General features: G+C 39.9%; 1 protein-coding gene and 1 long non-coding RNA gene across 3 annotated transcripts in view; one reads left to right on the top strand and one right to left on the bottom strand.

Annotated features, from left to right (window-relative positions):
• Positions 1 to 523: 523 nt before the first annotated feature.
• The window catches only part of OSTN (osteocrin), a 31,221-nt gene continuing 4,355 nt past the window's right edge, over positions 524 to 27,389 (top strand). The window contains exons 1-3 of one of the 2 annotated variants that reach the window (XM_020964772.2): positions 524 to 602; positions 12,679 to 12,777; positions 14,979 to 15,193. In XM_020964772.2, the coding sequence (XP_020820431.1) occupies positions 12,679 to 12,777; positions 14,979 to 15,193 (314 nt within the window). In that variant the 5' untranslated portion in view covers positions 524 to 602. Of the gene's footprint in view, positions 603 to 12,678; positions 12,778 to 14,975; positions 15,194 to 27,389 lie in introns of both variants that reach the window. The other variant, XM_020964771.2, reaches the window with a different exon arrangement.
• Positions 7,487 to 27,389, bottom strand: part of LOC110193147 (uncharacterized) — a 61,024-nt gene continuing 41,121 nt past the window's right edge. The window contains exon 2 of the long non-coding RNA XR_002320378.2: positions 7,487 to 9,545. This is a non-coding gene — a long non-coding RNA (uncharacterized LOC110193147). The remainder of the gene's footprint in view (positions 9,546 to 27,389) is intronic.

The following is a 27,389-nucleotide window of genomic DNA, read 5'->3' as shown; positions in this document are numbered from 1 at the left end:
ATGAGATATTAAGTTTCTCTAGTGTGATTTGTAATAATCAGAGCCTGGTTAAAACCTCAAGAAGAGGTGATGAGTCTGAGGCTAAATATGATGCTTGGTCCCTTCCCTGTCATACTCCTTCCTTCATCAACAGCCAAAGCTTTAATTGTGCCCAGTCACCTTGATCAAAGCAAGAGATTCAACAATCTGTGGCCAGGGAAGGGAGAGAGACAGAGAGAGTGAAAGAAAGAAAGGGGGTTGAAGGAGAGAGAGAGAGAGAGAGAGAGAGAGAGAGAGAGAGAGAGAGAGAGAGAGAGAGAGAGAGACAGAGAGAGACAGAGAGAGACACAGAGAGAGACACAGAGAGAGAGAGAGACAGAGAAAGAGAGAGAGAGAGAGAGAGAGAGAGAGAGAGAGAGAGAGAGAGAGAGAGAGGCTTAGTTAAAGGATCAGTGGAAAATCTGTAGAAATGATGTAAGAGAAAGCAAAGGCAGGGATTGGAGTAAGGAGTGTAAGGCTGAAACTATAAAAACTCTGAAAAAAGCTCAGCATCAGGGCAAAGTTAGGGAGAAAAAGCATAGCAACGTCTCTTTCAGCTTTGGATCTCTTGAATTTTGAACAAGGTAAGCAAAATAATGACATGGAGAAATCCTTTAAGAAAAGCCCTAATCTGCTATTTTCACAGATTCTTTCATGTTTCATTTATTTGTCACTTTTGCTAAATTTAAAATAACCCTACTTCTAGCAGACCATGAAAACTATATTTCCACTATATATGCAATGAGCTGGAATTTGAAAGGCTGTTTCTGTAGTGTATATTTAGGGCACAAACTAATTGGATGAATTTTGACTTTTCACAGATTTCACAAAAACCTCAGTACTTTTCCTCTATTACCAAAAGAAAGATTAAAAACTATTTAAGTTCCTGGTTCAAATTGCTTATTGCTATTGTTGTAAAAATATATTTAGTGTGTTGTTTGATGTTTATAATCCTTGAAAATAAAAAATGCTTGAATTTATTAGTTTGAAAAACTTGTTGCAAAGTAGTTGTCCCTTTATGTTTTGTTCACCTAATCCACAGATAAGAAATGTGACTTAATTAAATGAAACATTAATGAATTAAAAAATAATTTGGCTGTGTTAAACTTTAGAAATGCACTATGAAATTTGAAACTAATACTATATATAGTATTATACATACAACATATAATGATATATAACATAATATATAATAATAAAGCTTTCATATATATGTATATGTATGAAAGTTTGAGATCTAAGCTTTAGGCTTTGTTCTTTGCTACTAAGGGATTAGTTTTACTAGCACTTTAAATCGCATTTTAGTTTCCTTTAGAAGTAAGTATAAAAATTTAAACAAATTTTCTGTTTTGTTTTTTGGGTTTACACACACAGACACGCACACACAGACAGACACAGATATATCTATATATCTATATCTATATCTATATCTATATCTGTATCTATATCTATATCTATATCTATATCTATATATCTATATATCTATATCTATATCTATCTATCTATCTATCTATATCTATATCTATATCTATATCTATATCTATATCTATATCTATATCTATATCTATATCTATATCTATATCTATATCTATATCTATATCTATATCTATATCTATATCAACATGTTGCCAATACTAGAAACATTATTGATTATTGCTGGGACAAAGAATGATACTGACTTCGGTTTTAGTGATATTTATGCTACCCAGAATTAAAAACCCAACCACTCCCCCCAAAAAAAAAAATCTTTCACAGGTGATAAGGTTTTCTTCATTCCTTTAGAGCTGATGGTACAACACCTGACAGTCCCTAAAAGGCTATTATCTTCTTTTCAAAACTATTCTTCAGGACCCTGCTAGGCTTGCTAAAGAAGACTGCTGTGGCCAGATGGTCATCCAAGTGACTTTTATTTATACGGATGGCCACCTGAGCTCCTCTCTTCCAGCAGCCTTCTCACACCCTTTTACTTTGTTCTAGGTCTTCTGATGTACATTTTTCAAATGTCATAGATACTTTTATCCTTTCTGTAAAGACAGTACTGCACCTTAGCACATTCATTTGTTCTCTCGTTTTCTAAGCATGCATAAGTGTGTATGTATGCTTACATATGTACATAAAATACATATGTGCGGATGTATGTTCATGTATGCTGTTGACATGCAAGGATGTAAATCTATGTGTATGCACATGTGTGGGCACATCCATCTAAATCTATTCACATTTATATTTGCATTATTGCAGATACTTCTAATTTTCTATATCCAAGCTCTGGTAGAGAAGTAAAATACATTAATAAATGATGGTGCCTGGGACCCAGGTTCATCAGCTGATCCACTGTGTTTTGAAGGCTTGTTTGAGGAAACATTGTTAACAGACTTTGAGACATGGGGCTTGGTCAGGAGAGCCACTCCTGATCCTAACTTTGCAAATGGATTTTTTTCATGACATTAGGCAAATGATCCATGATGCTTCATTTTGGATCTATAAAGTGGGCAGGGGGTGCTCACTGAAGGCCCTCATTCAACTTGGAATTTCTGTGATGGGAAAGAATTGAAGTAACATTATGAAAAAGGCAGCAACAGAGCAGATACCAGGCTAGGCTTGGAGTCAGGAGGACCTGGGCTCAAATCCTGCTTCTGAAATTGCTATAGACTATGGGTGAGTCACATAACCTTTCAATTCCCCTGGTAACTTTTTAAGACTTTAATTGCAGAAAGTTGTTCAAACTGCATTAGTAGAAGGAGTTTCCACTTCTTGAGTTCCCTGCACCAGTGAAATTACAAGTTGAGACCACATACATAAGTAAACATGTCTGATGAGAATGCACAGGAGATTGACAGCATCATAGGCTAGAATAAAGCTCATCTTGCTTTTAGATGTTAATTAGTATCCTAGGGAGATTGTTAGATGATGGATTCAAGGACCGTTTTTTTTTCATTTCTTCTTCCTTTGTGTTTTGGGTTGTTTTCTAAATATCTGAGGGGTTGGCAATTTCCCAGGACTATTCTGACTTAAGCCTCCAGGAGGGTTAAACTTTTCACTGCCTCAGCATTCTGATCTATAATTAATGAGAGCAGTCCTCCAAACTCAGACCATCACCATCCGAAATCCTTCTAGGACAAAACCTTTCCTAGCCTGTCTTTTTTGTGCTTGGTGTTGTCTTCTGTCCATCTGCCATAGCTCCAAATCTGGGACCAGGAACCACTGAGCATGGGGGATTCATAACTTCAGAGGTAAGGGAAGAGAATTAAACTTTTGTTTAAAATTTTGAAAAAAACACATTGAAGTAATTAGAGATATTTTGAACAGCTGGCACAATGAGATGGCCAATGTAGAAGTGATTGAGAAGCTGAGAGTTTGCTGGCAATAGATGGTAATGTAATCAAATGTTTGCTCTCCACAATGCATACCAGTGTGATTTTAGCCCCATCATTTATTCTGCCCTCTTCTGCTACATATACAATTAACTCTTCATGATCAGCCAAGCCAGTTTTTCTGGGTGGAGATGATCTGATGGTAGCTGGATTAATCTTGCTCTCCATTCAGTGTGGGTTTTCTTGCACACTTTCTCAGTTAACTTGCTCTGAATATGCCAGGCAGCATAGCAGAACCTAGAAGGGCAGTCTGCATTCTGTGGCAACCTCATTCAGTAACTCAAGCAATTTGTCCCCCTTTTCAGCCACAAGAAAATGCTTTTTAAGCAAAACTATGTATTTTCCTTCCTCCCTCCCACCCAAGAAAAGTATAACCCAAACAAGAATGTTTAAAGAGATGAAGCAACCCTGCTCAGGGAGACTTTGCTCACTGAAGGCCCTGGGAAGTGATGCTGCCCTCCCCCCCATCACAGCATAGGGAGCAGGGAATGGTTGATCAGGAGAACACACCCCAGAAGCTGTCCAATAGCATTTCATAGAATCACAGTTATTTGCTTTGGCATTTTCTTTATCTTCAGCCCTTCAGACGCACCTGGACTGAAAAGTGATTAAAAAGCAGGTATCGCAAATAGAGTTCAACCTTCACACTGCCTTAAATCTCCCCTCTTTTCATTACTTCTCACCATGATTATGAACTGAGAATACATCAGAGTTCAGCAAACCCAAGTTAGAGAACTGAGATCTAGGCTTGGTTCCTCCACCAAATTCCTCAGACAAAGCATTTGATTTTATTCAGGCTTTTCCAAATGTCTTTGTACATACAGTGTTAAGCTATTACAGGTTAAAAGGTGTGTATGTCTGTATGGCATGTGTGAGCATGTACATGTGTGTGGTTGCATGTGTCTGTGCACACATGCAATGGAACCTGTTATTTTGATGGTGAAGGCAATTCCTTGTGTGTGAACTTTTGCCACTGATTCAGATCAACTACTAATTTGTAACTCACATGAAGTACTGGGAGTAGCCTGCCTTGCCTGTAACTGAACAGCTGGTCCATGTCAGAGGCTGAACTTAAAGCCAACTCTTCCTAATTCCAATACAAGCCCCCAAGCTGCACAGTTTGTACTTATTCTGAATCAATTGTTTTGAATTTACCTTTGGATATCTGAGACATGTTTGCTGGTATATTTTTTCGTCACTAGTTTTCCTAGTCTTCTATGTATATTTTTCAGAGCTCTATGGTACAAACCATATTTCCTGGTTTAATCCAATCCACACATAATCAAGGACATTCCTCTTTTGTCAACAGGATAAGGTAGGGAAAACATGTGGTCTTTTTTTTTTTAACACCATAGCACATTATCTGGATGTTTCTAATTATTGCACCAATGGGAATCTCACCTTCTCTTTAGGAATATTTTCTATAGATAAGCTCCACCAGATTTGTCATTGTGTCAGTGTATACCCAGCTCACCAAAGAAGAAGCTCATGTAGAAACTGCATTGCAGTTTCTTTTTGCTGCCCTAATGGGCATGACCATCAAATACGAAAGTGTTCTCATCAAAGCAAGCTAAAATCATGCCATGCCACCAGCATCAGGCTCTGTGCCATGAGATGCTATTAAAATTATGATGGACCTCAAAGGAGGACCCCTTGGTACTTCTGGAAACCACCAAGTACCTTTAGATATCAAGACCAAGCCATAGTAAGGAAAATTCTGGGCTACATTGGTGACTTCTGTGTTTCTGGTTCTGTCCTTTTGGGTTTTACCTTCATTCTAGTGTGATTCACTTTAAATACCAAAGGTTGGTTACTACCAACTCCCTTTTCCTGGATGTTGATTGACAGTGATGAAGAAGAAAATGCCAAGAGACCAAAATAGTTACACAGTTAACAGATAAGTAGTCATGGTAATGGTTTCCCAAGTTGTCTACTTAATACGGTTTCTGAAAAAGAGAGGAGAAATGCTACAAATAGAATAAATGGCGTAACAAAGGTGAAATTATGTATTTTTGATTATTTCAATTTGGTACAGGAAAGGAACCTTTTTTAATGCATGAGTAAATCCTATCTTAAAAAGAGCAAGTTAAGAAAGCCCAAACCTATGAAACACCACCTTCCTAATGACTATTCACACAGAGAGAGGACATATGGCTTCAAATAGAGTCCTTTTTCAATGATGAAATGTCTTAGAGCCTTTTAGCTCCAAAGCATGAGACATTAGCCAGAGATGTGGCCCAGGACTTTTAATTTAATCAATGAGAACATTCAGTTTCCCAAACTGTACCATATTTTAGTCTCCTATAAAGAAATGGCTTGAGTTAGAATACCCATTTTCATAGAATATTTATTTTGCAGTTCCTACAGATACTGAGATTAGAATCTAAGCACAACACTTTCCACTTTCCTCATTCACCATTGTAAGCAGCGGGGATAGTAATATTGTCTACTGGCCCCCACTGCCTCAATGCCAGGCATTTTCTCCTTCCCCCCTCCTTCCATGTTCTCTGTCCCCCTTCAGCGCTTTATTCTAGATAAATCCCCAATGGCACTGGAGTTCATGGGATCAGAGAGCTAGAGCTGGAAGTGCTCTCAGAAGACCACTAATTTAACCTTCTTATTTTACAAATGATCACAGACCTACATATGGAAAACGACCTCAGAAGTTATCTATTCCAACTGCCTTATTTTACAGGTAAGGAAACTGAGACTGAGAAGATAGAGTGATTTGCCCAAGATTACACATGTAAAAAGTGTCTGAGATGAGATTTGAACTCAGGTCCTCAGACTCCTTGTTCATTTTGCAGCAGTGTCTATTGACATGACCTCTCCCAATTTAAAAGATGAATCGGTCATGTAGTATAACTGACAAATAGTAAGAGATAGCCTACGTGCACCATTGTTATCATTAGGATATCAAGACTGTATAACAAAGAACCACAAGCACTTTAGGTGATGCTCCTGTATTAAAACTACAGGAGGACATGGGCAAGATTTGCACAGGACAGATAGACAAGGATGGACTGCAATCTGAAATGAGAGGGAGAATGTCTACCCACCTGGCCGAAATCACAGATATATTGCTATTCTGGAGAATTGGATGGCAAACTCATCGGCCTTTTAGGCCTCAGCCCTTGCTTTTTGATGCATTCACCCCATCATCATTAGTCCATTAGGGCTATAGGATTATTCTGTGCATTCATAAACAAGCTTGAAGGAAGGAGGTGGTGGAGCCAAAGAGTTTAAAAGCAGCTCACAATGTGGTAGCTGTCCTCAGTTGGCTCGCTCTCACACAAACAATGACCATAGCATTCTATTTGATTTATTTATATGGGATGATTTTCTTCCCCAAAACATAAAACTGTGATGGCTTGAGGTTGAGAAAACAACAATTGTTATCTGGGAGCTTCATCAACAGAAAAACAGGAAATTCTTCAGGCATTTGGAAATATCATCTAGCTACTTCTTGAATGAAATGATATTGGTTTTAGATATACATTCATTCATTAAATTAGGGTGGTTGAGAACCAAGTAGGTATGCAAAATCCTGTGTCCCATGGTTTTCCATCCCTGGGTATCTATGAATAGTGTTTGTGTCCAAAACCTGGTTCTGTTGCAGATTATGGTAGAAATCAGCTCTGTGGTCTGTGGAAATTCCAGGTAAAAGATATGGGTATTGATTTTTCCATGGGTTAAGAAGTAAAATACCCTCTAAAAATATTTCTTTTGAGAGGCTTAGAATCTTAGGCGGTAGATGAGATATTCATTTCACCACTGACACATTTTGAGCTGGAGCAGAAATGTGTCTGAATCTAAAGTGAGGAGTTTTCTCTGAACTACTCAGAATGGAACATTAGTTTGAAAAACTCAAGGTGAGGGGGGATATACCTTTAATTAAACTATAATGGGAAGTGAGTATGGCCCACTGTGAATGTTCATCCCATTTGACACATCATGACAATTCTTGTACTGTGTTGCTGTTTCTTCCTAGAGGGAGAATAGCATCCACAACTGAAAAAAAAAAATATGTATATATATATATATGTATGTATGTATATATATATATATATATGTATATATATATTCCAGATATGGCAGGTCCAAGGCAGAGCCCAGAATGACTCTGTATTTATTGAAATGTATACATGTTTTGTCTACCAATACAATGTTGGATTCTGCTTATTATTGGAAGTTCTTCTGCTCTTCATTGAGCCCAAGATCACATTAGCTTTTTTTCACTTCTAGATCATGTTCACTATTCACACTAAGCTTACATTCCCCTAGATCTACTTCCCATCCCTATCCCTTTATTTTTCAAACTCCTGCCTAGCTCGGTCTCCTCCTTCCTATTCTTATGATACTGATTTTTTGAGCCCACATTGAACATTTACATTTAATGTTTTGACAATTCATCTCATTAGATCCAGCCCGATATTCAAGCTAGTCAAGACCTTTTGGATCCTGACCTTGTCTTCAGTTTTCAGTCTTCCATCTCTCTCGGTTTTTTGGTCATCTGCATATTTGATGTGCATGTTACATGTCCCTTTATCCAAGTTATTAATAAAATTATTAAACAGCAAAGAACCAAATAAAGATCCCTGGGGCATTTCCTGAGAGACTTCCAACCAAGTTTCCATTAAACTTTTACCACTGTTTTTTTTGTTTCTGCCATTTAACTAATTCTAAATCTTTGGAATTATATTATTACTTCTCCTTCCCTGTAGAATAGTGTATGATATTTTATGAAAGGCCTCATTAAAATATAAGTAAATTCTTTCCGAGTATTTCCCAGATCTGCTGGTTATCTACTTTGTCAAAAAAGAGGAATAATACATTGTTCCCCATATATGATTGTGAGAGATTGAGCATAATTGGCTATCTGGATAGAGTAAGGGCCCCCAAAAGAGGAGACAGATGCCACAGCTGGACTTGTCCTACAAGTTTCCCTTAAGATGCTGGCACTGACTAACCTCATGTTAGCAATGCTACCTCCAAATCCATTGCTACAGATGTGATCAGGACCTTATTCCTATTAGCATTAGATCATTCCTATTCAATCAAATACTTATTTGAAAACACTGTCTTAGTTGGAGGTAAGTTTCAGACAACCTGTTTAACTAATACCTTATCATATTCCCCTGTCTTGAGATTGCTTTAGTATAGACTGTTATGAGCAATATGGTCTTATAAATAAAACCAGAGATTGGGGAGATTCTGCCCCTATGGTGAGTTCCCTTTCAAATTCCACCTACAATATAAACCAGTCTATGGCCAGGGGTTGTACTAGTAAGTGTCATAGTAGCAGTAGCAATACTAGTAGTAGTGGGAGCAGTGGTGGTTGTGGTCAGTCAGGTCTACTTTTCTACTCAGAATAATCTCTATTTTAAATTCCTCTGACGGTTAAATTTTTGTGAAAAATTTAAACATGATAAAATATAGGAAGGTATATTTTTCAAATTTGATTAAGAACGCTTTATTTCTTGACCACCGTTGACAAGATACTATACTTAGCCCTGAGGGAAGAGACACTAAAGTGGAAGAAGGTGTCTTCTCAAGGATCCAACATTCTACTGGTGGAGAAAACACGTGTACATTTCGGTAAATACAAATTAAATACAAATGGAAGAGAGAAGGGGTTATTTACTGGTACAGGGAATCAGAAATGACTTCAATAAGTAATGGCACCTCAGCTATGGTGTAAAAGAAGCTAAGAAGACACATTAGGCCATGAAGGATCAATCAACTGGGCAAAGACATAGAGGTGGGACTGAAATGTCAGGTAACAGCTTGGAGTTCAATTTGACATCGAAAAGCTTCCATAAAGGGAATAATAGAAAAAATACTCAGAAATGTGGGTGAGAATTAGATCGGTTAGAGTTTTAAATGTCTTGTTTGAAGGATACATTGTCTCTTAGACACAGGGGGAGCTGCTGAAGGTTTTTGAGGAAGGACTGATATGTTCAGCCCTCTGCCTTCGGAAGATAACTTTGGTAACTATGTGGCACATGCCTTGGAGAAAATAGAAATTTCAAGCAGGGAGGCTGAATAGGAAGGCTGTTACTGTAGCCCAAGAATCAGGAGAAGATGAAGGGATCAATAATAGTCCTAACAGTGAAATCAGAAATATTCCATTCTGCAGATGGAGTCCAAAGTCTGTAAGAGAAAAGAAAATATTATATTAGCTTGAATAAAGACGCTATTTTCTCCCCCAGATCTGGTTTGTGTAAACTCTGGATGTGGCTTATAATTAGTGTTATTTTTTGTAGTGTATATATCCATATATATATATATATTATATATATTATATATATATTATATTATATATATATATATATTATTATATATATATATATATATATATATATATATATATATATATATATATATATATATATATATCTCCTTGCATAGGTATCTCATTTAGGGGTGTGGTCAGTATTTAAAGGTAGCCTATATTTGGGCAAATCCCATGTATTTTTAAATTTTATGGCATTTTACTGCCAGAGAGTCTTAAAGCATGTTACAAACATTGCTTAAAATAGCCATGTGAATTAAATGTTCTTACTCCCACAGAAACAATTTCGTTCATCTTTTCACCATCCTGTGAGAAGTTCCATTTTTAAGTTTTCTGGGTTTTGTGACTTGACTATGATTATATTAGAAGTCAAAGAAAAAGACTAGAGTGTAGTTGTCCTTCAGTCCAGTGTTGAATCTATTGGTCAATATATGTTTTTAACAGAGATAGGTGGAAGAAAAGGGTTCAGCTGGGGCATACTGACATGTACCGTTTAAAGAGTCTGCTTTAGTTGAAATAAGTAGCATTCATTTTCCCCCATAAAATTAGTCACCTATCATATGAAATCATTATTTTTTTCATTGTTTCAGTTCAATTTAGGCACCATATTGTTCAGTTGTTACAGGGCTTTCTATATACAGGGTGCCCAAGTAACTACGAATTGGCAACACATAGTATAGGATTCATCTTCTATATAAAGAGATGTGAAGAGAGCAACAGCAAATGAAAGTCACAAAGCAAATCTCTTATGAGGTGATATCCCTTCCCTCAAGATCTCAAGTCAGATTCTGGATGACATATTTGTTAATAACTTGTTCATTATACTTTCATAATGAACACATGGGATGTACTTCCCTTCCAACTCAGAGATTCTCTGATTCTTCTTTTGGTCGCTTACCATAGTGAAGGGGAGAGATTTCACTTCTCCAGATATTTTAAAAATAATTGTATCGACTAACTCACAAGGCTATTCAGTGCTTATGTTATAATCAATGAAGCCATCAATCAGTAAATATTTGCCATGTGGAAACTCTGTGCCAAGCACTATGCTTGATCATAAGTAGATTTTGAAGTCATTAGTTATTTTGGCCCCAGCATGGACCCAACCCTGAAGAAGGGCTAAACTGGGAGAGCCTCCTTGCTCTCTCCCTGTCATTTCCTGTGTTTCTCATGTTGCCGGCTTCAGGTTTCATAGGTTCATCAAAATGTGTCTTGTGTGGCAGGTGCCAGGGTGTTTATTTGTATTAGACTCCCCAGTACTAAATTTAGGTGGCTGGAACTTTTAGATTAAAAGCCACCAGCATGTTATTAGACCACAGCTGTACATGTTTTCAAATGGACCATTTCTTTTTATACCCACATCCCCAAGCAATCAGGATGTGGTTATTGCCAAGGTGTGACACTGTAACTTTTCATCATCACACGGGTGCAGACATCAACATTGATGTGATGGAGGTGGACATCAGGACAACAAACGTGTACAGTCCTGTGCAAGCACTGGCTTCCATGGGCAGGGAGGGAGCTGAGGAACAAGGAAGACATAGCAGGCATATTATAAGCCACTCACGGAAAGACTGGAAAATTTTCAAAGTTTGGCACTTTTTAATGTAAGAAAAGAGATTTCCCTTTGGTCACATGGCTTGTACAAGTCAGGGGTTAGCTTGGATGTGTCAAGGGTGGCATTTGGACCTTGACTTCACATCCAATACCCTACTCACTTTGACACACTCCCTCCTGCTCTGCCATGCTGCAGAAAGAGTTGATAAATGGAGAAAAAACAAGGAGGCAAACATCAGAAAAGCTAGCTATGTCAGTGTTATATTTCTTTATGGTGAAGAAAATCAGTGAAGAAGAATGGCAAGATATGTATGGGTGAATTAGGCTTCCTAGACTGGTTCTCTACATGAATGCCTTGCCCAGATTTTGTCTGGCATTTTGACCAGATAACTACAACAATCCCTTTTTTCTGCCTCCTTTCTCTATTTGTGGAGAGGACTGATGTGTTGTTATTGTTGTCATTGTTGTTGTTGTTGTTGTCTTGTGTTGTTTTCAACAGGACATTTTTTCCTAAGCCTATGGAAAATCAGAGTAACCTCTGGAACTCTGTGTTGATCTACCTCCAGCAGATGACTACTAAGATACTTAAGAAATATTCGCCACCTAGGAAAGATGATGTTAACGAAAGGCCAAAGGAGAGAAAATATTCTTTTTTTATTGTATTCCCTGATAGAAATGGAAAATGACAAGCTTAATAAAATCATAGGATGATTGGTCTTAGGATCATAAACCTGGAGCAGGGAGGAAACTCAGAGGCCAAGGAGACTAGCCAAATCATTTTATACATAAGGAAATTGAGTCCTGGGGAGGATTTGCACAAGGTCAACCAAGCAGGAAGTGTTAAATGTGAGATCTGAATCCAGGTCTTCTAACCCCAAAGGAAGTCCTCTCTCTTTAGATTATAACAAGAAATATTGGTTTGGAATTTGTTATAACTGTTTTTACCTCACGAAGGGCCTGCTTAGATGCATCATCATGGAACAAATATGACTTGGAATTGCTGAACTTTATGCCATGGGAGTGTCCTCCCTGGCTATTCTTACCAATATCACAAGGCTTCAGAGTTACATGACTAAAATTGTAGCACTAAGGCTGATTAGTGCTGGGGTTGGGGGTGCTGGCACACCTTCCCAAGACATTCACCCTTGCATTTTATCCTACGGGGAATAGAAGAGCCAATGGGAATGTTCCTTCCCCAAGTGTGATGGTTCATTCTTTCACATCTGCCTTTGCACAGCAGGTGAAGACCTGTGAAATCATAGAAATGTTCCCTCTGTATTGTCCCTGCACCCAGAGACACATATGAAATGGAATGGAAGGGAATGGAATGGGATGTCTTGAGTGCCTTTCCACCACCCTTGGTTTTGCCATGTTTTACATGATTTTTATGCCCCACTTCCACAGGTTATTGGTTCTCTGTGTTCTCTTTTCCAGATGCTGGCCCGGAGATTTGTGGCCACTCATTTGATCCTGGCCATTTTCCTGATGCAATGGAGCAATGGCAAAGGGCCTGGGGTCAAGGCAGCACCAGAGGTAACAGAAATGATCTTGGAGTGCCCTATATGTGCCTTTCTTGAAGGGAATTTGAGGCCAGATCTGAACTCAGTCCCTAGCTCACCAGCAGAATACATGTCTGGTAACAAAAATTCAAGCAAATTCTTGCACTTTTTTGGCCACTTTCCCTCTTTTTTTCCCCCCTATTATGAAATGGAAAGTGACAGACTCAAATGGGTACCAATTCGGTTTATAATCTCATTACAATTTGGTCAGTTGAAGGTCACAGAAGGATAGAAAGACAAAGAAACTTACACGTGCTAACTTGCTTGTAGCTACCAGTGCTCATATCTGAGTTATGCCAGAAGGATGGAAATCCCTAAGGATCAAGTCTGAGTTTTCCATCATCATTTCTCCAGCACTGGGCACGTCTTACACATAGTAGGCACTTAATAAATATTTGTTTAACTGAATTGAATCTGATACATAAACCACTAGAGAAAATCCCTTTTGATAAACACCAAATTTGGCTACAGATCAACCAACTCCAGTATGTCCTTTTCTGTGACCTTGACAGCTGAGTGAGGGTGGAGAGGAGAACCGAGGCTGGATGGGTCTGTGTCTGCCTTGGCCAAAGTAAAAAGTTAAAGCCATGGACCACCTCATCCATACGGATCGATTTTGATTCTATTCCTTCTTTGCTTTCAGGGTCTGTTGGCCTCTTTGTTCACATTCAGGAGTCATGTTACAGTAGATGGGGTCACCAAAAGGACCTGTTTCTTATCATAGCAGTGCTTTGTGTCTTTTTAAGGATAAAATGCTCCATTGCATTCAGTCCTGGGCTCTTAGATATACTGCCGGGGAGTTATTAAAAGAGAAAGATTTTTTGCCACTTCCAGAGTATTTGACTTCTTATTAGTAATTCACATTCTTTCACATTTTCTTCAACTTGGTTTCAAGCAAGAAAAAATTTGCTGACTTTCACAAAGCATGCTGGATATTTCTACTGTGTTCTGCCTTGGGGGTATCAGACAAAGGTAGCAGGTAACTGGGGCTCTCTGCTGCCAGTCTATCCCAGCAGGATCCTTTGTCCTGCCTCACGTGAAAAACAATAAAATGAAATAAAAACCCACTTCTAGACTTCCACTCCTTTTAGACTTTACTCTGCTGGTCTGGCGAAAACTAATTAGTGCTATGGTGTGAATGAATGATTGTTTTTGAATGTCCTACCTCTAAAAGATAACATATTTATATGGTTATCTGATCCCTCCCGAGAAAGGAGAGTGGAAGGGACTGTAAACACCTGGGCAGGTTAAAGGATGAAGGATGGCCTCAGTACCTGAGAAATGAAACAGCTCCATGTCTGGATGGCTCCGAGAATGACATTAGCATTAGCAGAATCAGTAAATTCAAGGAACTCAACCTAAGGATTTCCTTGTTAATATTCATTTCAAAGAGAATCCCACAATCAACTACAATCACTATACTATTTGTTTCTAAAAATATTTCTTTAAGTAAAGTGAGTAAATGTATTTAAATACATTAAAATGAGTAAAAGTCTACTCATGTCTATGTGGTTACTTGACACCATCATTAGAGATCTCAGCTTGGAGGAACCTTGAAGTATCTAGTCCAACACATTCTTTTTTTTTATTTTTTTTAATTTTAATGTATGTAATAAAACACTTTTGATCAAGAGATGTAGGAACCAAGGCTCCAAAAATGGAAATTATTTGACCAAGATCATGCAGGTAGCAAGTGGGAGAGCCAGGATTCACACCCAGACCCTCCTTACTTCATGTATTTCATGAGATTCAATCTACCTCTAGGGACAGAAATTTGCATGTGAAAGAAGTGTGGCTGCTGTTTGCTAAATAACTGAGTTATTAGAAGAACTAAAGATTCACTTTTAGGGGAAGAATTTTGTAGAAAAGTCAGTGGACCCCAAGCTGATTTCCTACCAAGGCCATCCAGTTGGAAGAGCAGTTCTTCAGAAACATGGCTACAGCCCTGTCCATATTTAGTTACCTGCATTCTTGTGAACAGTCCCCAGGTCCCTACTTTTAATCCCAGAAGTATCTGTCTTCTGCTTGGCTCCTATTCTGATTTTATGAGGATATCTGTAAATGGCCCTAAATGGTGCAAGTACAATCAAGACATAAGGAGATTACTGACTCTCCGGGCCTCTTTAGTTGTTTAAGCATCAATAACAATGATAATGACAATCCCTTCTCCAGCAGGCCCTTAACTCCATAGCTGAGACTGCACAATCCCACATTGAAAACACTGAAGAGAAATCTGCCACTGAGCTGACCCAGAAACTCCTATTCCTTGATGAGCTGGTATCCCTGGAAAATGATGTGATTGAGACCAAGAAGAAAAGGAGCTTCCCTGTGTTTGGGGCTCCCCTGGACCGACTCTCAGCTGGCTCCTTCAACATCAAAGGCAAACAGAGGTAAGTGAAGGCATCTCTAGGCTGAGGGAAAAGGTCTCTTCTTCAGCTCTAGGTTCTGAAACATGAGAAGCTCTGTGGAAAGAGGAGCATGGCTATTCTTGTCATCAGGCCATGTTTTAACCATGTGTCTGGGAGCAAGCTACTCTGAGTAGGAATTTAGGAAGCCACTAACTGTTGGGGCAATCTCATTAACCCCTACTGCTAGAGCGTCCTAAGGACCAACCACTAGTATGGAATGAGGGAAAGAGAGGCGATGACAACCATCTTTGCCACAGTTTATTTGTTTCATTATAATGTTAACTATGAGCATAACACTGGGGACCTATCCGTGTGCACACAGCAACATATGCACACGCACACGCACACGCACACGCACACGCACACACACAGGATTATAGTAGCTGTAGAAGCTGGCACAGTGAAACTTTAGCTAACGAGTATATGAGCACAGGATGGATTCTGGCTAATTGTATTCATGATTAACTAAATCATTTTTAAAAAATCCTTCTCCCTTCAATTCCTATTGAACATCATTCTAAAATTGTCCACATGGTCAACTCTTTTATTTTGGGTGACTATGGTAGTGTGACAATCATTGAATCTTCCTTTGACAATTGAGAATCATCTCTCATGACCTTGAGTCCATCATCCTCAAAAGTTGTGCCCAGTGCTGTGATCTTGAGACAACAGCAAGAAAGGTAGAGATGCAGTGGGAAGGATACAGGCCCTGGAGACAGACCACCCAGTTTCAAATACTAGCCCTACTGCTTCCTACCTGTGCCAAGTACTACCTCAGGCAATGCACTAGATTCTCTGGACCACAATTCTTTTTACATATAAAATAAGAGGTCTTTCTAGCGCTAAACCTCTGAAAAACAGAATCCTTCAAACCTCAAGGAATCCTCTTAGCCTTCTGGATTTTTAGCAACTCCCTGATATAAGCTTTATTATTTATTCATTCCTATGAATAGGAAGTGTGAGGGCATCAAAGGGGTTAAATCTGAGGTAAATGCTGAATTTGTAGTTCATCTTCACTAAATTCCTTCTAAGAATCGGCAATAATAATAATAAAAATGTATGGTGAGCAGGCAAGGGTTTGCCCTTTGCAATAAACCATTGGCCAGCTCATTTCTCTGTTTAAAAACTCTCAGATCAGTCATAATTTGCATGTCACAAGAACTAAAAGGAACCAATCAGAAAAAAAAATTGCAGTTAATTTGATGGAGGTAGAATTGTATTACAAATAGGGTTGTGAGCCTGGAGTCAGGAGAAACCTGAGTTCAAATCCAGCCTATGACACTAGCTGAGTGATCCTGGGAAAGTGACTTGGCCTCTCTGAACCTGTTTTCTTCTCTAGAATACGGAAAAAAGAATGCCTGGCCCTAACATACAGGTGAGTTAGCTGGGAGGCTCACTCTGAGTCTGTAGGCAAAAGGTAGAGGGATCTCAATTATTCTTGTATCTATTAATAACTCTTTCCTGTGTGAAGCCACTCTTGAAATATTGAACGAAAGCTACTGTCTGCTCTATAAGATGCCTAATGTTACGTGAAACAGCATTTTCCCCCACAGACAGCAGCTTCTTGTGCGGTAGTCTGTCAGACACTGAATACAAATGATGTCCGAATGATGTGATTCATGATATAAATTGGACTGTGCTGAAAACACAAGGTCCAGGGATTGGGGAATCCTTCTAGATCTAGGAGTCTGAATGAAAGTTAGCTTCAAGGCCAGGGATCAGGAATGAGTAGCTGTGGATAGGATATGTCCCTGCTTTTCTCGGGGATCCATTAAAAGGCCTGGTCCCTAATTGATAAGTGTTACATCATTTCTACCATTTAAAAAAAATACATATTTTTTAAAAATATTTGGGACCCCAGGAAACCAGGATCTTTACTTGAGCAGCAAAACACTTTCTAGGTTTTCTGGCACAGAAGAATTTGTCTGGGCACCTTTTCATTTTCAGAAGGCAAAGATCAACAGAGATGTTCCTGCACCCTTGAGCATTTAACATGAGCCATGTTTACCTTTATTCCCTTTATGATCAGACCTTTTACAATGGATACATGAGTCACATACCTGTTAAGAGAATATGAATCACTTGCATGTTAGAGACATATGGATCTCATACCTGTTGGAGACATGGAGTTATACCAAACCCACTAGGCCCTAGCTCCACATCCCTGTATTTAAGCCCATCTCTAACTTTTCCAGACCCCTAACTGCATATGTACAAGAAAAGGGCAAAGGTCCTGTTAGGAGTTCTGGAGCATAAAAATTACTGTCACCAGCTCTTTGAAATCTTGTCTCTCATGTCACATCACCTGGACATTCAATTCAACAAACATGTTCTAGGCATAGGGTCAGGCACTGTGTAGACTAAACAAAATCTAAGTCCTGCCTTCAAGGAGTTTCTGTTCCATTGGGTTATCCAGCCTATAACAGATAAATGCCACAATATTTGAGCAGAGAGAAAGCACCAATAGCTAATGGATTCAGGAAGGACTTCCTGAAGGCCATATCATCTGAGTTATGCCTCAAAGCCACCAAGGATTGTATGAGGTTGTTGTGATAAGAGGGTGTGTTCCAGGCATGGGGGCCAACACAGAAAGGGACAAAGGGGTAGGGGTGGGGGGGCATGAATACCTGTACATAAAACACCTTGACAACAGAGACTTGTTTTTATTTTCTGGCTTCTGGTGACGTTATGTATAAACAAGAAATATGCTTCCCTAATCTGCACACCATTGAGTAAGATTCTTTTATTTTTTCTTGATAGCAAACTACAAGGTTGGTCTTTGTCTATTTTTTTAAATTCCCATTTCACCACCAAACAAACTGAGGATAAGGAAGAGATTTTCTTTACGTAGCCAAGTCAAGTAGCAACATATATATATATATATATATATATATATATATATATATATATATATATATATATATATATATATATATATATATATATATATATATAGGTAAAGTAGGAAAGAACCTTAGATTTGAGTTCGGTGACCCGGTTCTGCTGCTTCACTGCTGATGCCACCTTAGATATCATTTCACCATCTAAGCCACAGCTTCCTCATGTGTGACATGAGCTCGAAATCTAATGTTATAACGCAATTTGACACTTGATATAAGATCCAGAGCTAAACAGGAACTCAGGGGACAATTAGTTCAACCTCGCGTTTGACAGATGAGGAAACTGAGCTCCGGGACATTACATGACTTGCCAATGTCACACAGTCTCCAAGTGTCAGAGAACGGATTTGAACCCATGTCATCGGACTCCTGTGGCAATGTGTCCAGCTGCCCCCTACTTCTATCATTGTATATCATTTCTCTGATCTAAGTGCTATGAGTACTCATTCTTGTCGTCGAGTCCTTTTCCAGGGATCTGACTCTCCATAAACCTATTTAAGGTTTTCTTGGCAGAGATGCTGGAATGGTTTGCCGTTTCCTTTTCCAGCTCATTTTACAGATAAAGAAACTGAGGTAAACAGGGTGAAGAGAATTGGCCAGGGTCAAAGAGCTAGTAAGTGTTTGAGGACAGATTTGAACTCATGAAGATGAGTCTTCCTAACCCCAGGTCCAGGCCTCTGTCTACTGCACTCCTGGCTGCCCTAACTGTCCTTATGATCTATATTTTAAAGGTAAGGAAACTGAGCTCAAGAAAGTCAAGGATTTAACCTTGGTTACAGAACTAAGGTCCAGAATTAGGATTCACAACAAGCGTCTCTGTTCTATTATGCAGGCCCTTCCATGGAGTACTCACCTTTCTCTCTGCTCTGAGAACCCCCAAATCCTTTCAGAGCTCAACTCAAGCCTCTCCTCCAAGAGGACTTTCCGAATTTTTTCAGTAGTCCGTAAGCAGCCCACCCCCGCCACCAACTGTAGCTTTCATTTCTTTTGCATGAGTATTTTTTTTCATTTATTGACATGCTGATGTCCTTTTCTAGAATCAATCAATCAGCATGTGTTAAGAATGGAGGTTCCTTTTCAGCAGGGGGTAATTAGTCTTTCTATCTCTTATGTGTGTTGACACATAGTAGGGCTTGCTCAGTGACTATTGGATTGAAATGAATTAGAAGTCCCTGTCTCTACTGACTCTAAGCACTGGATGATTTCTCCAGCACACCTTAGTATTTACTTCACTGATTCCTGGTTATATTGCCGCTACCCCCTTCCATACCTCCCAAGCACTTGGTAGAAATGGGGTAACTTGGGGCAGCTAGGTGGCTCAGTGGATAGATCACTGGCCCTGAAGTCAGGAGGACCTGGGTTCAAATCCCGCCTCAGACCAGAACTTGACACGTACTAACTGTGTGACCCTGGGCAAGTCACTTAACCCCAATAGGCTAAAAAAAAAAAGGGCTAAATTGGAGGATTCTTAGTGTCAAAGAAAGGTCAAAGTTGGAGGGAGCAAAGATGTTCACAGTCATTCCAGTTGCCCTGAATCTAAAGGCAGCTTCAAATTGCTTGGCTCATTTCTTCCAGAAGCCAACTTGAACTCATGTATTTTTACCCATTGTGGGCTCTTTCTTTAAAAAAAAAATGTTTTCCAAGTATGAAATATTCCCATTGTGGCCTCAACTGGTGGGAACCTGAGGTCTCTAGGCCACATGTTCCCTCTAGGTCCTCAAGTGTGGCCCTGCCACATGTGGCCATGTGTGGCCTTGAGGCCACAGGTTCACTACCCCTGCAGCAGACAGAAGTGAGGAGGATGCATCTCAAATAAGCTCATTTTTTCCCACCCATTTCTGAATTAAATGAAAGGAAGGGAAATATTCTGCTTATTCATGAAAAAACATTAGTTTTAAAAAAAGTTTCTTTCCATGAATACTCATAAACAGTCAAGTATTGAAGGCTGGAATGGTCTCAGAGAGAAAAAAAATAAACAGATTTCCTGCATCCTTTTCTGTTTTTTTCAAAACAAACTAAAATTGTAACAGATTGAAATATTACTTGTATATAGGTTTAGTGTAGAATTTCAGAAACTCTGCAGTACATTTCTGTCCCTGGGGGAAGGAGGTTCCATAAAGAAACAGTAGACTGGTTGGGTTCTTAAATAGCCATTTAGGGTTGTTTCTGCTCATTTATAGTAGAAACCAGGAAGACTTTCCTCCTGCCACAGTCCTCCATATTAGGTTTTTGGTTAAACAATTAATATGATAATGTTTGTAAGAACCGTCAGAAAATAACGGTCTCTCCATTACATATGCAAGCTTATACAAACCTTGTCAAAAGCTATTCTGTCAGTTCTTGAAAATACCAAGGGCCTTAACATGGAAACACATGGATAGTCGTCCATTGGCACTGTGGTCACACGCACTTGTCTACACTGCCTAGTACTACAGAGAAGCAGAGCCTCACTGATTCAGAGCTGGAAGGGACCTTATAGGACCATCCAGCCCACGTGTCATTTTACGGATGAGGAAACTGAGGCACAAGGAGATTAAATGACTTGCCAATTATCACACAGCTAGTACGTGTCTAAGCCAGAATCTGGACCCAGGTCTTCTCTTCCTGACTCCAGGTCTAGTACTCTCTATCCTTCTTCCTCTCAACTCACCCATGTCCATCCATCCTCTTAAAATTCATCATATTCTCCTCCAAGTAAATCAGAAGTGATCGATCAAACACATTCACACTGCTATCTTAAGGCAATATGGTGACATCCTATAATAATTGTTCTGCTATATCAATCATAGAACCTAACATTATATATAGAAATTAACTATGCTTTCATCATGGTAAACTCCTGGTTTGGGAACTGTCTCCCTCAATACAAATCACAGATGTGATCTGGGATTTAGAATCTAAGGAATTGCATGAACACCTTGAGATTAATTGACTTATTTACTTGCCTAAGGTCACACAGCTATAATATATTCGAGATAACATTTGAACCCAGCTTTTCCTGACTCCAACCTCTTTTCTATTTATTGAAATTTCCACAAACCAATCCATCCATCTCTCCATATGTTTACCATCCATTTATCTACCTTTCTAACTGTATTTCTCTATGTCTATCTAGATTACATGTGTGATATTCCATCAATGAAGCCATCATCTTATTGATATGACTGCTCCATCTATCCGTGTCAATCATAGGTCATCCTGCCCTTCTTATCCTATGTGGTGAGGACACAGCTCTCTTTCTCCACTTTCCTGCTAGTTACCTAGGCAAGAGCCTATATTTGAGATCACTTTAAATTTAAATCTTACAGATAACACTCATTTCTTGAACTCTTGCTACAATCTCTAACATACATTTAACATCTGTTTAATATTCAAGCAATGTTATTTCAAAAAAATCTTAGTAAGGGGCCCAAAAAAGATGCAAAATTGTAGAATGAATGGACATCTGGACAAGAAACCTTGTCAGGGCAAAAATAAATGTCAGAACATATTGAGCTGAGATGCCATAAGGAAAACACAATACAGACACACAAGGAGACCCAAACACACATACACACATAAGCACACGGAGGCAAAAATTCAATACAGTTACACACTGCAATACAAACATGCATGTACATGCAAGCACACAAACACAAACATGTGGATTGCACTCACAAACATTCATGGGCCAAAAGCATATACAGCCACAAACATCACACACAAATGTGCATGCACACACACACACACAGACAATAACCCTTTCCCATGTTCTGCCTTCTCCATGCTGTCTTTTCTCCTTCTGGACTTAGAAGGCAAGACGCTACCTTCTCCTCCCTGTCTATGATGGAAGGATGCCCTGCTTCGGTCCTTAAACCAAACCTCCCTCGGAACTTGTTTGCAATTACAGACAACTTGCTTTGCATTTTGCCTGTTTTCCCTTTAAACACATCTGCAGTCGTGAAATTATTACACCATTCAAATCCGAGAGACTTAGATACTCAACAGCACCTCCTCACAGAAGTGCTTTCTGAAGTCACTGCATGTTAGCTTGCCCTTTTCCAGAGCATTTCCTCCCTCGTGCCCTTCCCATTAACACATTCTTCTGCTAATGTCTAATGTGTCATGGGGACACAATCTTCCTGTATGTCTTGCACATACATAAATATTCCTTGGATGGAATTGATAAAGATCAGGATAAAAGTCCAGCTAGCTCAGTGCTTTGCTGCTAAAATCAGGGTGAGGAAGCCTCTCAAAGCCAACCTTGAGCAAACCAAGAATTCTTAGCCTTTTTCTATCATGGGTACCCCCTCCCCCAAAAAAGTTTGATGAAGCCCATTTTATTTTTGCTTTTAAATGAATAAAATCCAAATGATTACAAAGGAAATTGAAGGTTAGTGAAGATGAAATTCTATTTTCCTATCCAAATTCACAGAACTTCTGAAATTTCTCCCCAGATTCCTTGGGGATCCATGGAGCCCAGGTTATGAATCCCTGCTTTAAGTTTATTGAGGGAACCTGCATCATCCCAGTTCACCATTTGCTAAGGCTATGTCGTCCATAAAATGTGCTTTACATTTTCAGCAAGACCTACCCCTCTCTGAATGAATTCCATACAGTCACTTCTCCCTATGAGAAGTATAATTTAGTTTTGTCTGTTTCATACATCTTCACAGATTCTCATTCATTGTTTGCCTTTATACATAACCTCAGCACCCTAGCACAGTACCATCACACGCTGGATGCTTAATAGTATTAGCTGGATTGGGGATTTTTCAAGGCCATGTAGCCTCTGTCTAAAAGCTATTATTTGGTACATGCTTGTGTTGAGTTTGTACTATTCATAATTTTAGAGCTTTAGATCATAGGACCTTAGACCTAGAGTGGGAAGTGACTGTAGAGGTCAGCTATTCATACTCCCTCATCCTCCAGATCTGGAGAATGAAGGCCAGGGAAGGAAGTGACTTTCCTAAGGTCATAGCCCTTCTACATCTCTCTACCCCTCATTTGACTGTTCTCCTTGGAGTGGGAGTCTAGCATCCTATGGTAGTCCTGCCTCCAGCCCTCCAACACTAGGATCACTGAAATTGCTCTCCCCTTGGCCTGTCCCATTCTGTGAGAACTTTCTTGAGATCATAAGACTCTAAATTTAAAGCTGGGAGGGAGGGTGGACAGCATCTAGACCAACCTCTTAATTTCATAGATGAGGATCAAAGAGTTTTAGTGACCTGCTCAAGGTTTTATCAGCAGTAAGTGGCACAGATGGAGTTTGACATCAGCCCCTCAAACTCTAACAGCAATGATGACAGAACTGGAGATGTGTCAGCCCATCGTCTACCTGGCTTGTTGTTTTGCTTAGTTTTTATGATTTAACTGAGCAGTACATTCACAGAATCCTAGAACCATCAAATATTAGAGGGAGAAAGGAGCTCAAAGCCTTCTAGTCCCACACACACCTGAACCAGAATCCTGAGCACAACATCTCTGCTGGCATCCAGCTATTACTGTTTTTATCCTCTACGGTAGAGAAACCCATTTCCTCCTAAGAAAGGCCATTTCACTTTGGACAGCTCAGATTGGCAAGAGGTAGGGATTTCTCCTGACATTTAGCCTAAATCTACTTTTCTGTAACATCTCCCTCTCGCTCCAGATTCTGTTTTCTGGAGTAACAAAATATGTCAGGTCCTTCTTTTTAGTGACAGCCCATGAAATTTTTAGATCATTTGTAACAATGTGAAGCAGCATGGAGGAAATCTTCTCTTAACACTTGAAGAGTTGTGCTCTGCAATCTCTGCCTCATCTTTCCCTTATCCAAACTTTTCCCCACCATGAGAAACCCAAGGTCACTTTGTTGTCCTTTGATGGAAAAAGGCATTTAAGGACCTAAAGAGACTCCCACACCAACCCTCAGGAAGCAGGATTTTTCAGTTATTTCATAAGATTATGACAATATTGCAAAAGTTTGAAAGGTGCTTGTTTGTAATGGCTATTTAGTAGCCAACTTAAAGTACTGGCTGTAGAGTCAAAGGTCCTGGGTTCACATCTCACTTTGCTGTTTACTCCACGTGGGATCTTGGAAAAAACATCTAGCTTCCCTGGCCCTCCATGTCCTCATATGTTAAGTGAGGAGGCTAAGCTAGCAAGCTTCTGAGGGCCCTTCCTAGCCTGGGTCTATGCTCTTAAAGTAAGAAAATACTTTTGTGATTCACCAAGGTCAATTGCAGCACCATGATTTTCAAAATGCTAGTAGCATTCACAATCCAATCCCAGTTGGATATGCTGTAATAAGTAGCTAATATCTCGTTTGAACCAAGGGGGCAACAGGCTTTCTTCAATCACACAGGGAAAAGTTGGCATCTAAACTCTCTACTTTTTTAGCCTTGGAGAAGTTTCGTATCATGGAGTGACTCCTGGTGGTGAACTCACTGAAATGCCTCGGGAGCCTTTCTCTCCACTTAGCACAGACACAGTCCAAAGGAGCCTTAGGAGAGTGGAGACAGAGAACCGGGTGGGAGGGCCTGCCTCCAGTCTTGAGAAGGATTTCATTCACTTCTGAAATTCTAGAAGCTGCCCCTGAGTCTAAGCATCTCATATTTGCAAGATTATAAACATCCAGAGAAATTCTGATAGCAGGCTTCTTAAAAATGCTATCGTACTTCTTACCTGAAGATGTGAAAGCCTACAAAGGTAGCCACTAATGACACATGGTGGCTGTGGCCTGGCTAGGCAGCCATTGGATGGAAAGAGGCACCAGGTCTTCAGTATACCTTTACCCAAATATAAGATGAGAGTTGGTATGGGAAGCAAAATGTTACTACAAACTTCAGCTGTGTAGGGGAGGAAACACGGAGATGAATGGCAGCCCTGTTCTCTGTCCTATCGAGAGCAAAGTTATAATATTGCATTCAATTCTGGGGTGGCACAGTGAATAGAGCACTGTTCCAATCTGGCCTCAGACACTTGACACTAGCTGTGTGACCTAGGCACATCACTTAACCCCAATTGCTTCACTAAGAAAAAAAGTCTATGAAAGACATTGGTAAGTTAGAACCCAACATATTGAGGTGCCTCAAGTTTGTGCTGTAAGTGTAGAAATTGATGTTTCTGAGCCTAGAGGAGAGAATGCAGCGGGCAGAGGTGAGGGATCAGTAGGGTCCTTTAAGTAGAGGACATGTTGTGGGTTTGCTTCCAGACCACCAAGATAAAGGGAATGTCGCAATAAAATGAATCACATGAATCTTGTCGTTTCCTAGTGAATATAAAAGTTATGTTTACACTACACTGTCGTCTACTAAGGGTGCAGTAGTATTATGTCTAAAAAAAAAGAATGTACATCCTTTACTTTAAAAAATATGTTCTTTCTAAAAAGAATGCTAACTATCCTCTGAGCCTTCAGTGAGTTGTACTCCTTTTGCTGGTGGAGGGTCCAGGCTTGATTCTGACAGCTACTGACTGATTAGGGTGGGGTTACTGAAGGTTGCAGTGACTGTGTATTTCTTAAGACAACAATGAAGTTTGCCACATGGATTAACTCTTCCTCTCACTTGAACACTTAGAAAGCATTGCAAGATTATTGACTGCCCTTATTTCAATATCATTTTGTCTCAGGGAATAGGGAAGCCTGAGGACCAGGAGGGAGATGGTTGGTGGAGCAGTCAGAACACATACATTTAAAGATGAATTTCATTATCTTATATGAGTATAGTTTATGGCACCCAAAAAACAATTTACAGTAGTAATATCAAAGAGCACTGATCACAGATCACCATAACAAATGTAATGATAATGAAATATTGTGAGAATTACTGAAATGTGACACAGAGACACAACGTGAGCACTGGCTGTTGGGAAAATGGCACCAAAAGACTTGCTTTATTCAGGGTTGCCACAAACCTTCAATTTGCAAAAACAAAACAAACAAAAAAAAATATCTGCAAAGTGCAATAAAACAAGGTGTGCCTGTAAAGTAGCAGAGTAATGGGCCTTGTTCTGCTTGGACCCCAAGAAGAGAACCAGAAGCAATGGGGTGAAGGGGGAAGAGAAGAGGCCAAAAAGGCCATGTAGGCCCCTTTGCCAGGATAAACCCCAGGCTGCCAAAAGTGGGAGGGCCTGCTTTGGGAGGCATTGATGCCTTGCATCTGGAAGTCTTCAAAGAGTCTGGACCCGCTTTGTTGTTATCTAGGGAATTCTGTTCGAGGTTCAGTATGGACTGGCTGTCCTCTAAGGTCCTTTCCTATGATGAGATACTGTGATTGTGAGACACAATTCCTAGAAGCTCTGACAGTGAAATGAATACCGTTGTTAACAGAGAAGCCAATCCAGCCTGCTGGGCAATGGCCAGGGATGGGCACCTTTGGGAGGAAGACTGCAAGCAGGCAGAACTGAATCAATGCCAGAGTCAGATACGTTTTCTTCTTTATGTTACTGGTGAATACTCTCAATTTCCCTTTTGGCCATTGGAGCAATATCTGAAGGTTGAGCCTCTTTGTTGTTTCAGGCTTGTCATACCACTAGTCTGCCACAAGAGGGACTACCAGCCAGCTCCAGTTAGTGTCCCAGACTGAAGTCTGAGCAGCTGCTGTTGCTGATTCTGTTTTTTCAAGCGTCCATGAGTGTGGGTGATGATGGGATGGGAGAGGAGGGGAAAAGAGGAAGAAGGCCAGGGCAAAGTGACCGGAAGCTTTCCAAAAATGTTTCATTCTAGGAAAAATGCCCAGATGAAAATAGGCAGAACCTTTTGACTTCTGAACAGCCACAGCCCATGGCCACAAGAGCCATAGCAAACTGGCCTCCAGAGCGCCTCTTCCCAGATTCCTTCACTCTTGCTCCAGCAAACCCGAAAGGACCGTTGTGCCTCAGTCCCCACCCCCCCCACCCCCACCCCCACCCCCGGCTGAGAGGGTCTTTTCAAAGCACTTGTTTGTAATCTGTAGTTGTCATTACACTCTTTCGATAATTTTAATTTATTTCAGGTTTGTGCCTGTGATTTTGTTGGGACAGGGAGCTTCCAGTGGGGAAACCCCCTCTCCCCATGAATTACCACCAGCTCTGCACCTTAAAGTCCCAGAGAGTTACCTGGGACACAGAGGTTCAATGACTTGTCCTGCCTCACACAAGCAGCATGTGCCCAGAGGCAGAATGCAATCCCATCAGGGGCCATCTATCTAGGCCATGCATCACCATCCTCTAGTTCAACCCCTCCTGAAGTCAGGTGTTGTGTGTATCTGCCTGCATGCATTCCCATTCAGACATCGTTGGACCACAGGCTAAGTCACTGGAAAAGTAAAGGTGTCCAAGAA

This window comes from Phascolarctos cinereus, unplaced genomic scaffold, assembly GCF_003287225.1.
Source record: "Phascolarctos cinereus isolate Bilbo 61053 unplaced genomic scaffold, phaCin_HiC Scaffold_7;HRSCAF=346, whole genome shotgun sequence".
Lineage (NCBI taxonomy): Eukaryota > Metazoa > Chordata > Mammalia > Diprotodontia > Phascolarctidae > Phascolarctos > Phascolarctos cinereus.
Note: the sequence above shows the minus strand (reverse complement) of the source record. Positions and strands in the feature narration are given on the sequence as shown.